The sequence below is a fragment of the Polypterus senegalus genome, unplaced genomic scaffold, assembly GCF_016835505.1.
Source record: "Polypterus senegalus isolate Bchr_013 unplaced genomic scaffold, ASM1683550v1 scaffold_598, whole genome shotgun sequence".
In the NCBI taxonomy this organism is placed as follows: Eukaryota; Metazoa; Chordata; class Cladistia; order Polypteriformes; family Polypteridae; genus Polypterus; species Polypterus senegalus.
Genome location: NW_024379818.1, coordinates 1 through 15,245, shown reverse-complemented (window position 1 = coordinate 15,245; position 15,245 = coordinate 1). Strand labels below are relative to the sequence as shown.

At 42.8% G+C, this 15,245-nt stretch overlaps 1 protein-coding gene across 1 annotated transcript; it reads left to right on the top strand.

Annotated features, from left to right (window-relative positions):
* Positions 1 to 990: 990 nt before the first annotated feature.
* LOC120519985 (alpha-N-acetylgalactosaminide alpha-2,6-sialyltransferase 1-like) lies at positions 991 to 15,127 on the top strand. The gene is made up of 8 exons (XM_039742692.1): positions 991 to 1,062; positions 2,407 to 2,569; positions 5,651 to 5,816; positions 6,103 to 6,241; positions 9,064 to 9,167; positions 9,940 to 10,023; positions 11,681 to 11,780; positions 14,469 to 15,127. The coding sequence occupies exons 1-8, from the start codon at positions 991 to 993 to the stop codon at positions 14,664 to 14,666; spliced, it is 1,026 nt and encodes a 341-aa protein (XP_039598626.1). The 3' UTR covers positions 14,667 to 15,127.
* The last annotated feature ends 118 nt before the right edge of the window (positions 15,128 to 15,245 follow it).

Below are 15,245 nucleotides of genomic sequence, written 5' to 3'. Positions count from 1 at the left end.
GTCATGCTGAACGATGTTACAGGCAGCATAACATTCTCCATGGCTTCTCCAGACCCTTTCACGTCTGTCACATGGGCTCGGGGTGAACCTGCTCTCATCTGTGAAAAGCACAGATAGATAGATAGATAGATAGATAGATAGATAGATAGATAGATAGATAGATAGATAGATAGATAGATAGATAGATAGATAGATAGATAGATAGATAGATACTGGGTGCCAGTGGTGGACCTGCCAATTTCTGTTATTCTATGGCAAATGCCAATCGAGCTCCACGGTGCCAGGCAGTGAGCACAGGGCCCACTAGAGAACGTCTGGCCCTCAGGCCACTCTCATGAAGTCTGTTTCTGATTCTTTGGTCAGAGACATTCACACAAGTGGCCTGCTGGAGGTCATTTTGTAGGCTCTGGCAGTGCTCATCCTGTTCCTCCCTGCCCAAAGGAGCAGATACCAGTCAGTCCTGCTGATGGGTTAAGGACCTTCTTCGGCCCTGTCCAGTTCTCCTAGAGGAATTGTCTGTCTCCTGGAATCTCCTCCATGCCCTTGAGACTGTGCTGGGAGACACAACAAACCTTCTGGCAATGGCACGTATTGATGTGCCATCCTGGAGAAGTTGAACTACCTGTGCCACCTTTGTAGGGTCCGGGTATCTTCTCATGCTACCAGTAGTGACACTGACCATAGCCAAATGCAACACAAGTGAAAAAACAGTCCAAAACGATGAGGAGGGAAAAATGCCACCTGTTAAACCATTCATTCCTGTTTTGGGGGTCGTCTCATTGTCGCCCCCCCTAGTGCACCAAAGCAGCTGAAACTGATTAACAAGCCCCTCTGCTACTAAACTGACCAGATCAACAGCCCAGAAGTTTCATTGACTTGATGCTATGCTCTGATTAAACAGGGTTCCTTTAATTGTTTTGAGCAGTATATATACTATATAGATATAGAAAGACAAAATGTCCAGAGTCCGGCATCCATGCCCCAGGCACAATGTCCAAAATCCACAAAAGGGATGTGATATCTGATGATCAAAGGGAACAAGAATCACAAAGAAAGAGGGATGTAAGAACAAGCATAGCCAATGGACAGAGGTTTCTAAATGTGTGATAAGATCTAAACAGACAGACATGTCATTGTACCACTGAGGGTATTTTGCTTTGCTAGTGTTAAAGGATGAGCTATTGCATTTTTTACGTCCAAGTCATTTCTTCACAATTGTGGTATACTTTCATTTGCCACACAAAAGCGTTTTTATTTTTTTTGTTAATCTTAAAAGTACATTTTGTCTGTTGCTACAGGATACAGTTGGTCTAAGGGTTACGTGGGTTCTTAGGTGAATGCAGAAAAAAGCTTAACACGTACTGAATACGTCCATTTTCTGGCCAAAAATGTTTTCAGGTACTGAGCCGTGTCTTCAGATTGCATGCATACTGCAATACAGTGTACCCATGTTGATTTAAGAGGGTGAAAAAGGAAACCATTGTTGGGATTTGAAAGGAGAGAAACCGCCCTGCTTGTTTTTCTCTGCGGTGACAATTCAGCCGTTTGGGGATTCGCCTCAGAAAACCATCTCACCAGGTGCCCATTATTGACATTATTGAGTGCTGATGCACTGATGTGAATTGCTTCCTCTGTTCTGCAGACAATTAAACAATGAGAGCTGAAGAAGGGACACTTAACGATCGCCTTTATTCTTTCACTATAATGAAGCTTAGTTCTTTATATTGCAAAGGCTACCTACCGATTGGTAATACGTGAGTGTGCTGAAGTGAGAGTGAATACTGAGCGGGCAGCTAGTGTGTAATCAAGTGAATGTGAACTGTAAAGGCATTCGTCCATCCTTCCATCTGTCCCTCCATCCATCCCTCCATCTATCTTCCTCATCTGCTTATCCAGAGCAGGGTGGTGAGCCAGCTGGAGCCTATGCTAGAAAGCATTGGGCACATGACAGGGTGCCAATCCACTGCAGGGCAAACACACACACACGGACACTTTAGCAGTGACAGTTTACAATTTTAGTATTTGAGCGCACATCAATCTGTTGTTACAGGCCATGGCCGAACATAACATCAAAAGTAGGATCATAAGCAGAATAATGTTTGATGCTGGGGGCTTGTCAGGTTGTCATAATTTCACCCACAATGGCGGCTGTGAGCGGAACAGGCTCTCCTTCTCGGTCAATGGAGCATCCTCTGTAACGAAAGAGCACCCTTTCTCTGCCCAATACTATTTAACTGGGAAAACACTACAGTCTGGCAAGTGTTGGAGAATAAACCCCACAAAGAGAACCTGATATCATGCAGGGGATCAATCTGGGTGGCAAGAGAATCCATGACACCTTCTAGACCTCTGAGGGTGGCACTAGCAAGGCACATCTCCTCATTGTAATGCCTTCTGCTTTTTCAGACCTGTCCAGTATCGCTGAGGAATTCGAAGGTGGACTGGTTCAAGCGCACCTTCATTCCTGATATTGCCCTCCTGTTGCATAAAGAACATTTCAACAACGAGGAGTGGGAACGCTTAGAGCACTTCAAGCCACCGTTTGGCTGGATGGCAGCTAATTATTCTGGTGAGTCTTCCGACGGCGTTAGGGGTTTGAAGGTGGTTGGGTCTGGGCTTCCTCAGCTGATGTCCACTTATCTGGGAGAGCACCAGCACTGCTGTGGTCTTCACAAACACTTTCTGTAGCTTCTTTTCATAATGGGGATACAGCCAAAAGCTGTAAATTGGGTAACAAGTCAGTGCTTACGCTTAAAGGCGCAACTGAGGTTATCATGTTGCTCCTAAGGATCTCTGTGGTTAAGCTGCCAGTCCTCAGATTAAAGCAGTGAGTAAGCTACAGTGCCTATAAAAAGTGTTTACAGACTAGCGGCTAGTAAATATGTCACAAGTGGGCTGATCCAAACAGCTATAGGTCAGTAAGCTAAATTAATGGAAGGAATTATTAAGGAGAAGATCGAGCAGCACATGTCTAAGACATGAATATTAGCAAACGTTCAACAAGTGCTTAGACGAGGAAAGGTCTTGTTTCACTAATATGCTGGAATTCTATGAAGAAGCAACAAAATAATACGATCAGAGAGGTGCATGGGAGATAATTGATCTTAATTTTCAGGGGACCTTTGATAAGGTCCCTCATGAGTGGTTAGTGATCAAACCAAACCAAGTGGAAACTCAGGCTACATGGTCTGTAGATGGGCACAATGCTGGCTCAGACACAGAAAGCAAAGAATTCTGGTGAGGGGAGCCTTTTCAGAATTAGGTAATGTTAAAAGTGGTGTCCAGCAGGGGTCAGTGCTCTTTTTAATAGTCATAAACCATCTGGAGAAGAATATAATCAATAAGCTGGCTAAGTCTGTAGATGATGCCACACTACGTGGAAGGGCAGGTGATGGTGAATCAGCTAAATTGTTGCAGAAGAATTTGGACAGCAGACTGGCTTGGGTAGACAAAATTGAATGGAATTAAATGTGAGGCATTACATGTGAGCATGTGAGGGACGGCTGGCATCCTTACCTGGTCAGAATGCCCTCAAGGTGGATGGACTGTGAGGAGACAGCATCTACGGGGCATTGTCTCCCCCAGACTGCTAGACTGTTCAAATGGCCGGCCTTTGGCTTTCAAAAGCTGAAGTTCAGGCGTGAACCAGGGAGCAGAAAAGGAGAAAGAAACAGATCTAGTTTTTAATGGAGTGACAGAGTTAAGAATACCATTAAGTCCAGTGTTATAGTGTGAGACCAGTTCTTCAGGAGTGGATAAATTATCAGTGTCTATATGGGAAACAATACTAGAGGAAAGAGAGTCTAAGTTAATATTCTTAATATTACGGAAAGACATGAGACGGGAAAGCTTAGTGTTGGAAAGTGCAAGTTTAACATTAAATGAAATAAGAAAGTGATCGATGTCGGGCCGACCCGGACACAGATAGGCGGACATGTTGTTTGTCACCACCACACGTATTTATTTACAATATTTACAAATATATGTGTCACTCAGACACAGGGTGGGGCTTCCATGCCCTCAACCCGTGGTCCCCAAAGCAACCAGGATGGTGGCCCACACGTGATCCAGGGTGGGCGCAGACCCACATCCGGTCCCTCACGGCGTCCCGGCCTGGTCGTTGCCCCTGGCATCCCTGACATCAGTTATGGGGAGTTCATCCGCAGTACAATCAAGCGGGGTAACTCCAGAACAGCAAATCAAGTCCAAGATGTGTCCTTTGGAATGAGTGGGAACATCAGTATGCTGCTGGAATCCAAAACTCTCAAGGCAGGATGTAAAGTCTCTAGTAATAGGAACATTGATATTATCCATATGTATATTGAAATCCCCCAGAAGTATTATGCTTAATGAAACAGTAGATAAGTGTGTAAGGAAAACAGCAAAGTCGTTCAGAAAGTCATTATTTGGTTTAGGGGACCGGTAAAAAGTTGCAATGATAGTAGGAATAGGTCCATTTAATTGACATACAAGAGAATCAAAAGAACTGAAGGCAGGAACAGACAACAGCAAGACTTTCCAATTCTCACGATACATTAACACGAGACCTCCACCGCGACCAGAGCCACGGGGTGGAAAGATATAAACAAACCCCGGGGGAGTGGATTCGTTAAGTTGGGAAAAGTCATGGGGTTGTTACCATGTCTCAGTTAGACAGAAAAAGTCAAACTTACGATCAGTGAGGAGGTCGTGGACGAGAGGCCCCTTGCTCGTGAGTGAGTGGATGTTCAGAAGACCGAAGTTAACAATGGCGTTATCGCATTTAGCAACGGTGTTAGCTGACTGGGCTAGGCTGGCTAACACATTGTGGTCAGCGACTCTGCCTAAATTATGTCAAGGACGTTGACAACTGGACCAGATGGAGTTTATTATTTTCGATCTGTCAGCTTGGATACTCCAGCGGGACCCGTGGTGGATGTATCTCTGACGGGGGAGGAATACGATGTCTGGGTGGAGATATAGGTCGGTCAGCGGAGGCTCGGAGTCAGAGTAGCTTGGCAGCTGAGTACTGGAGCAGGCCCATCACAGGTTGGATAGCGAGCGACAGGAGGAACCAAACAAATACGAACCAAATAAATATCCTACCGGTCCACAGGTTAAGCAAAGACACTTTGTCCGGAGAACAAAGGCAGGGATAGGCCGAAAAGTAGTCCATATACAGCCAAATCAGCAGTCAAGCTGGAAATCAGTCTAGCTTTAAATGATTGAAAAAATAAAACTAAATGAATAAATCTGCCTGAAATGAAAATGAAAACAGCTGCTTAGTCCATTAGATTGTAAGTTAATTGTAAAAAAAAGAAAAAAGTTAAAAAGTTAAAGAGTTACCGGATAGCAGCGGCGAGCAGTCAAGCGGAAGACTAAATATTCCACTGTACTGGCAGGAGGGCTATTATTTTGTGTTTCATATTTGTAATTCATTTAGGCCACTTTGCAGAGATCTGTTTTCACTTTGATATCCTGATGCTCAGTGTCAAAAAGGCCAAATGCAATCCAATGGGATTCAATGCAGTATATAACAATTAAATGTGAAAACTTCCAAGGGGTTGAATAATCTTTTTATTGACAATACATATGGGAATGGGATGGCAGATTTCTTATGTGACATTTCTGCAGGGACCAAACTTGTTTGTCCTCTTCTTCTCCCTTCTAGTCGTGAAGCAGGCGGTCAACCTGCTGCCTGGTATTGATAAGCAGCGTCTTCTCCTCACCAAGAAGGATGGTCAAGGCTGTATCCGCTGCGCCGTAGTTGGCAACGGGGGAATCCTCAACGGCTCCCGGAAGGGCGCTGAGATTGACTCCCATGATTACGTATTCCGGTAACTCCCTCTTTTGTGTCTAACAGAATGAAAGCCTTGCTTTTATAGTCACAGCTGGTTTAGGGCCAATTTGACACCCTCAGTAATCATTGATGATGCCCATGCAAAGCTTTAGTTCCTTATGGAACACTTGAATTTGACTCAAAATTCCTTTGGGTGAAAGTGCATGCATGGAGATTGAATCTGATGTTGCTTGAGTGTTAAAATAGAGAATGCGGAGAAGGAAAGCATTGGTAGAAAGCTTGTCAGTGTCCTGTTCTCACTGTCTTTTCCCTCACTGCCATAGGGTCAACGGTGCAGTCATCAAAGGCTTTGAACAAGACGTTGGCACCAGAACGTCATTTTATGTCCACACATCTTACAGTATCACCACGTCATTGTACCTGTATAAAGACCTGGGCTTCAAAAGCATACCTCAGGACAAGGTAGAGTGTCGTAGTCGTTCTCCTCTGCTCTTCATATGTGTGAAAGATTGGTTGCTGGGATTAATGACCAAGCCATGAACAGCCATGAAAGCAGACTAAATAGTCCACTGTACTGGCAGGAGGTGGCCTTTAAAATACATCTGAGGTCACTTCATGTCCGAGAATCACTTTTGGTGTCATTGGTGTGACAGTGACCTCTAGTGGCTCTTGGATGAAATACGTGCCAACGCAAGTCTATGAGCTTTGATGACCATCTGTGATGTCTAAGTAACCAGTCCATAGCTCTGTTGACCACTGAATATTTACTTACTAGGCAGAGGAGAAAGGCATCAATAGAAAGCGTATCAGTTTCCATTGGCAATGACTAAAGGTGTTCTTCATTGCTCGTGTGTCTTTTCTCTCCCTCTCTCAATGTCATATGCTACCCAGGTTCTCCCATATTGCCCTGAACGTCAGAGGCAGCAATAGTTTTAGAAAAGGAGCAGGAGATAAGATGTGAAACAAGGGATAAGCAAGATTTGTAACCAGAAAGTCTCAGATCACCACTGTTCTGCTGAAATGGACGAGTGATTTATTTACTGAGTTAACCAGAAGAAGCGTATAAAGAAACAAAACCAAAACAAATAGAAATAAAACTAGCTACCAAATTAATATGAGAGCTAAGAACCAAAGACAGGCCAGGCCAGGAGGGCAAACTAAACGAAACTCAGAAAAGTCTCTATGTTAAATATATATATTTTTTCATTTATTTAGGATGTTTGTATCTGCAGATTAAATAACAAAAGACACCCCTAGCCGAACATTTATCTCATCACGGTGATTACTCACGGGGGCATGACCCTAGGAGCAACACACCTAGCAATGTGGGAAGTGGCAATGACGGTAGATCTCAAAATGCGGCGATAGAAGAATCTAAAAAAAAATAGCATTCAGGACGTAGCAAGTACCAAATGATAGCACTCGAAACATCATCATGATAACCACAGTCTGTGAAATAAGTACCTCTTCTGGTACAAATATGGGAGTGATCATCCAGCTTGGTATCTCTAAGTATATTATACTTTTTTGGAAACAAGAACTGATAGATAGATAGATAGATAGATAGATAGATAGATAGATAGATAGATAGATATTGAATTTTAGCATAGTAGGCAGGAGAGATAGATAGATTTGAAAGTGTAGCATAGATAGATAGATAGATGTAAAAGGCACTATATAATAGATACATAGATTTTAATTTTAGCATAGTAGGCAGGATAGATAGATTGTAATTTTAGCATAGTAGGCAGGATAGATAGATAGATAGATAGATAGATAGATAGATAGATAGATAGATAGATAGATAGATAGATAGATAGATAGATAGATAGATGTGCAAGGCACTATATAGAATGACTAGACTGGAAGAAAAACTTCTGTCTCGGCTGTCCCGCTCCCAGCGAGGCACTATACAGGCGTACTGCTGTTTGTATAAAGGAGCCCCAGTCGCATTTCTTGACAAACCTTTGTTGAATGATTCTTTGACTGAAAGTCCTCAGTGTTAGTGTATCAGAGAGAGGATGTGCAGCGTTGTTCATAATGGCACTCAATTTTGCCTTCATTCTTTCCACCACCTCCAGCAGGTCCAGAGGGCATCCCACAACTGAGTTTGACCTTATAATTAGTTTGTTGATTTGGTGGGCCTTTGTTGAAGTAATGTTACTGACCCAGCACATCATACTGGCCATCACAGAATTATATGTATGTTGAGGTTCTGAACATATAAACATTGCTATATAATTGCGTGACATGGACAAAGACCTGTCCTTCAGTACTGTGTCTCTTTGGAGAATCCTTGGTTTGACTTTGTGTCGATTGAGCGGTTGCACATGGAGTCCTGAATGAGACACATTACCTGCATTTTGAGGAAGCACCAGTTACGATACTACAGCCATGGTACGATTCCCCAAAGGTGATCTGGCTGAAAAGATCCTCACTTAAGAAGACCTGAGCAGCTGGACCAGGCCAAGGGGACACCCACATAACATCTGGCTGCAGCAGAGACAGTCATTTCTGGAAGATGGGAATGGGCCGCATGTCTGCCCTGAGAGGTTTCCAGCTGGGATACCAAGCTGTTTCATCGTGTGGTAGGTGCGGCAATGTGCTGTACTAGTGCATGGTCCTCAACCTGATCGGACCTGAACATGGAGGAATTCAAAAATAGGAACAGTTGTCATTTTCCAGTGATTTGACCTTGAATGGCGTCATTTTGTGTACTTTTGTTTTGGTGGTTGCTGTGGTGATGCTATTGGTGACATCCAGGGTCATGCTACATGTGTCATTAGAGGTCAAGGTCAGCTTCATACACATCCTGGATAAAACAAAATGGTATTGATGTGTACAATAAAACCTTGTCTCCGTTAACCAACCTCTTTAAGGTCTTTAGGTCTTTGATTTTTGGCTAACGATTCCACTCTTGATGACAGATCAGTTAGACTTTTGGTTATGACTTCAGCTTGATTTTTGAACATATTGTCTTCAGTAAAAGATTCTCACTTTCTCATTGCAAGTCAGTACGTTAACAAAAGCCCCTATTTGTGTTCCAATTGTCATTTTTGGGTGTTCAGGGACAACACAAGGTCACACCATGCTCCTCATAGTGATTCTGTATAAGAATGAATGAAGACTTCTGAGAAAAAGGGGGTGGGGCATGACTGGATGAAAGAGTCGGAGGTGGGGCTAAGTGGTGAGGTCCAATAAGGTGGGGTTTAGGATGAAGCAATGAGTTCTTGTCTAATCAAATGGCTTTTGTTCTCTTGTTTTTCCCTCTCTCCGTGTTAAAGGAAACACAATACATTCTGCTTCCAGAAGGCATACGGGATTACGAATGGATGACAGGGTTGCTGCTGAACACAGCTGTGTCCAGAGGATACTATACGGGCGAGAAGTAAGTAGGTTTTACCTTAGCAGAACAAATAATCTAAATTATGCTGTCAGGATCACCCAACAAGCAGAGATGTGAGTACCAATGAGTATCACCTGAGTATCAATGATTTGACAGCAGCCTTGCTCATAATGGCACTCAGTTTTGTTTTAATTCTCTCCTTTGCAATGATATCCAGAGGGTCCAAAGTGATCCTGCCCCTTTAATTAGCTTTTTTGTTTCGCTGGGCCTCTCTTGATATGAAAAGCCCAGCACATCTTCACAGAGTTGTAGAAGATGTGAAGGATGTCTCTTCCCACAATAAGGGAACATATAGCCTCCTAAGAAATAAAGAGCCTGCTCTGCCCTTTCTTACGTAGTTCCAACCTGTCATTGATCTGGACCCCCAAGTACCTGTAGCAGGGCACCCCCTCCACGTCCATGCCCTGAACACTGACCAGACATAGAGGCTCTTCGGTGCGGTGAAAAGTCCATAACCAGTTCCTTGGATTTGTTGATGTTTAGTTGCAGAAAGTTCACCAAGAAACAAAAATGTGAGGTAACAGGCAAACAGACACAATAACTTAATAAAGGAAAATTTTAAAATGTTATAGATAGAAGTAATCCCATTAGCTCCCATTTTGCCCAGTCTCAATATTCAGCTTTTTCAAATTTGAATCACTTGCTGAGTTATCTCATGATGCATGGCTTACTTCAGCTCTGAGACTGTTGGTTGTAGCCTCTTCATTCTGCTGGTGCTGTCTAAAATGTCTTGCATTTTTTTCTCATCCTTTAGTCCCCGCAAGTACTTTCCACCTAATTTCACGGCCGAGAGGTACTTTGTTCTCCATCCGGACTTTAACAGATACGTCAGAAACAGGTAACACTGCTCACTATTCATTTTCCTTTCCTATTTCAGTGAAGCTCTGCATGCATTTTTCTCAAACGTCTTGCATCCCTGTCCTCTAAACTACCATTGCAGTAGTATGAGATACTAGCGAAGCCCGTAGCATACGGTGTAAGAATAGGAACGGAAAACGGTGAGAAAGGAATTCAGTATAACAAAGGCTTAGGAAACCACCGTCGCAGTATAATGAAAATAGCAAGGAGCGAAACCAATGCCAATGGTGGAGAGAGTACCTTCCTGTAGCAGGCTACAGAAAACATAGACATATATAGATAGACGCCGCATTCACTGTGTTGCCCAGTCGACACGATAAGTCAGCACGTCCGCCATATTGTGAGTGGTAAAAGTACCATTTAAACTAATACAGGTAGACGTGCAAAACGGGTTTTCTGATGAAAAAACAATAAACGTTTTAAACAGTATTGTTTACATACAACAGATTTTGCCGAATCGTTTACATGCAATTATTTATATCCATTTATACACTAAATGCGTGAGTATCCCATGATCTTAGAGTTGGTGGGCGGGGCTCTGTGAGTTGGCGATTGTAGCTCTCTGTCTTGCGTGCTGTGTAAAGTCAACGTGGCTCAGAGGTGCATGTGGACTTTTGCACAGACGAAAGCGACTGAGGCTGTGTTTGGTGAGTTGTTGCGTGCCTCGAGAGCGACGCTGGACTAGGGAGGACAGTTACTGTTGTGCATATCCCATGACGCAGTAGGAGGGTTAGAATTGGTGGGCGGGGCTCTGTCCAATGTATCCCATGGTCTTAGAGTTGGTAGGCGGGGCTCTGTCTTGCTTGCGCTCAGTGCCTTGCGTGCCCTTAGTGAATTATATATATAGATTCAACAGAGGACACTGTCTGTCTTTATATAGTGTCCTTAATATCTTTCTATCGATCTATCTATCATACAGTGCCTTTCATATCTATCATATAGTGCCTTTCCTATCTATCTATCTATCTATCATATAGTACCTTTCATTATCTATCTATCTAGTATATTGTGCCTTTCACATCTATCTATCTATCTATCTATCTATCTATCATATAGTGTCCTTAATATCTTTCTATCGATCTATCTATCATACAGTGCCTTTCATATCTATCTATCTATCTATTATATAGTGCCTTTCACATTTATCTATTGATCTATCAATCATACAGTGCCTTTCATATCTATCTATCTATCTATCCTGCCTATATAATATTATGAATAGTTTTGAATCTGCTAAGGAAGGTGGATGCTCGAGAAAGTCAAAGATACCACCATGTTGTATTTTGTTTCATCCAAAGATATGAATACAATAATGAAAAACCAGTGATATCAACAATGTGACTGATGTTATGATGCAGATTTTTAGTAGTGAGTATTTGTTGTTACTCAATTGATCATTGGGAATTCACAGTGAAAAGAAAGCATCGCTTTTTTAACTGTGATGGTGCCAATTGAGCCAAAATATCACAGACCCCTCAGAATTTCGGGTGCTCCCCTTACTGATATTTTTCAGGGACTTCAGCTGAATCACCTCGTCTAGCTGATAGAGTGTGCTTACATTTAGGGAGGAGGCAGTGAGTATGAAAGGCACAATATAAAGTGGTGTCTACTAGCTTTTTGTTTTCTTCTCTTTGTAGATATCTGAAATCTAAAACTATGGATGGAACAGACTGGGCAATCTATCGACCAACTACAGGCTCCTACAGCCTTCTGCTGGCACTTCATGTCTGCGACATCGTAAGTGTTTCTGCATGCAACCCACCCCATCGAGGCTGAATCCTTTTCTACTGTCTGTTTAGTCCTCTGCAGTAGTGTTTCTCAAACCTTTATGGTCTTCCAAGCCAGTATCCCTTCTTAAGTTCATTTGTGACCCACAAGCACAGAGGGGTCCCCGGTGGTGAAACATGTGTGACTGTCAAAGAGACGGAATGCACACAGAAACATAAACATCGCGTGGTGCTGCCAATCTCTTAGATGACCCAACACGATCAACCACAACCCCCTCACACACCCAACAGTGGCAGCAAATGATCCAAAAGTGGTTGAGAAACCCTGCTCAGAAAGTGTGACGAAACTTGGTGACAGCAAAAACCCTGTGGAACAAAGAATGCCAAAATGAAGACCAGCAATTATTGGAATTATTGTCCAGATTGCAAGGAAAGGATGACTAAAGGTAGAAAGCAGCAAAAGTATCAAATAAAAACACAAAATAAACTACAGGTAGTCGACTAGAGTTTAAATAAGCAGGTTCCTTTTGGCTTTGTCCTTCTAGCCATCTGCTTGCATGGCTCCTCATATAATCTAATTTGGCTGCCCACACTCATTGCGATATGTACTGTCAATCTTGTTAAATCCAAAACTGTCAAGGTGGTCTTTAGGGCAAATGCTGTCTAGCATTAATGATTTATGGCATTGTGCTGAGAAAGCCCCCACTATTAAATGGTATACCCATACTTCCACCGTTCACAACCCTGCCATCTCAGTTATTGTCATTGTGTTGAAATGATCCTTTCAGGCAGCACCAAGGAGTCAGCCTTCTTTCACAGTTTCAGAGTTCAGGCCCTATGACGTTTCAGTCCCTCCAGTCTCATTTTTATCTTCTTTTTTCATCCTTTTCTCCTCTACACTATATGGCTAAATGTTTATGGGCACCTAACCATCAGAACTTCATAAACATGATGGACATCCCTTTCCAAAACCATTTGCTTTATTATGGAGTTGCCCTACACCCCCCATTAAATTGTCCTTTCTTCTTTCCACCAAATTTTGAAGTTTCATTGTGGGAATCTGGACCTTTTCAGCCAAAAGAACATTTGTGATACCAGGTACTGAAGTTGGGTGAGAAGACCTGGCCTGTCAATTCATCCCAAAGATATTCAGTAAGGTTCAAGTCAGGGCTCGGTGCAGGACACTTGAACTTCTTGTTTTTATGGACCTGAATTTATGTACAGGACCTTCAACAAACTGTTGCCACAAATATGAAAGTGCACAACTGTCTAAAATATCTTTGTCTACTGCAGTGTTAACTATAGCCTTCACAGGAATCAAGGGGCCTAGGCCCTAACCCTGCCATTATCCAGATAGATAGATAGATAGATAGATAGATAGATAGATAGATAGATAGATAGATAGATAGATAGATAGATAGATAGATAGATAGATAGATAGATAGATAGATAGATAGATAGATAGATAGATAGTGTGGAATGTAGGGGGGCTCATCCAGCTTCTCAAGCACCCAACACAGACAGGCTTGGACACAAGTATAAAATAAACAAGAGGATTTTTATTGGTGAGAAACTCTTCCCCAAGTAAGTGTTTCCCACAACCCAGTCACCAACACAAATTAAGAACACAGCAATGCTTTTCTTCTCCTGTTCTCTCTCTCTCAGTCACTCCCTCCTCTGCTCCTCTCAGCAAGCTTTATCTCCTTCCTCTTGGCTCTTGCTCCCTGAGTTGAGGCAGGTGGTTCCTTTTATATTGACCCTGGAAATACTTCCGGTGTTCTGAAGGCCTGGCCCAGGAGTACTTCTGGGGAAGGCTGGAGCCCGACAAAGAAGGGCTTCCCAGTAAGCACAGCACCCCATAGTGGTACCCATGGAACCCAACAGGGCTGAGTAGAAGAACAATTCCCGTGTACAGAGTGTTCATCAGAGTTACTGTAGCCTTCCTATCAGCTCAAACCGGTCTGGCCATTCTCCTCTGACTTCTCTCATCAACAAGCTTTTTCCTTCCACAAAGTGACCTTTCACTGAATGTTTTTTGTTTCCCGCACCTTTCTGCCTAAACTCCAGAGACTGTGGTGTGTTAACATCCCAGCAGATCAGCATTTACGGAAATACTCAAACCGGCTCATCTGGCACCAACAATCATGCCACGGTAGAAATCAATGAGATGACGTTTGTTCCCCATTCTAGTGAAGGTCTTGACCTTTGATACATTTCACTGCTGCCACATGATTGGCTGATTAGATAATTATATAATTGAGGAGGTGTATAGGTGTTCCTAATAATTTGTTCAATGGGTGTATGTCCTATTTGATTGGCACAATAGTTTTTAAAGTCTGGCAAGTTCTCCTCTCTGACCAACGTTCTCCTCTCTGATCAAAGGCTCTCTGCGTGGACAGCACAATAAGGTGCCATTCTCAGAGCCCATGCTGCTAATTTGGCCCTGGAGAGAGGTGGTGAGTCTGTTGTACTCACAGCTAAATGTTTTGTGTCATCTCACTAGGATCTGCAGGCCCTGATGTCCAGGAATGTAATGGTGACCCTTCACCATGAAGGTTCATTTAGAGAAATAGAATGCTAGCGGGTTGTTCTCTCCTTATCCCAGTGAGGGCCAACCCTGAAAAAGTAAAGTATCATGTGCTCATATGGATGAAAGAAAATGTCATCCTACCCATCTTATCATTCTCTTGTTTCACAGGTCAATGCTTATGGATATATCACTGAAGACTACAACAAATATTCTGATCACTATTATGACATAAATAAAACAGAGACCATATTTTACCTGAACCATGATTATGATGTGGAGATTAAAACATGGAAGACATTCCATGAAGCCAAACTCTTCAATCTGTACCAGAGGACTTCAGCAGGTGAAACCACCAGAAAACACTAAGCTTTGTTGTCCTTGTAAGGCTGAGTGGCCGTAAAGTTGCTCCTCTGTGAGGATGTTAAACAGTGTTGGTATAAATGTGTGTGTGAATGTACAGCATATTTAGATCATCTGTGTCTCTCAGGCCTAAAAAATGGCCGTGAGTATCCGTCTGTCTCAAAGACTGTGAATGTTCCCTTGGAGGACAGACGTCAAGTAAAATGCTACAACAGTGTCCAGAAAAATGATCCGGTGGCTGCCAACTACCTCTCTACCCAGCCTGAGGAATGAGCAGAGAGACCAGAGGAGGACAGACAATGGAATGAAATCCATGACATGAACTTGCTTTCCCATCTTTTTGTTTGCCTTCACCCAGCATTAGCATGAGGTTCTTTTGGTGATCCTCATAGGATACAGAATGAATTTTACTTTGTTATTATGTTAAATATTATTTATATCACAAATTAAAGAAGACTTAAATCTGCTTTGTCTGGCTTCATCTGGCACAGCCGCTCACACAAACCTTATACCAATAGGAGTAACCCGGGCTCTGGGTTGGGTGCTCTGTGCTCTTCCAGCCCCAGGTCTTCTCTTCTAAAACTG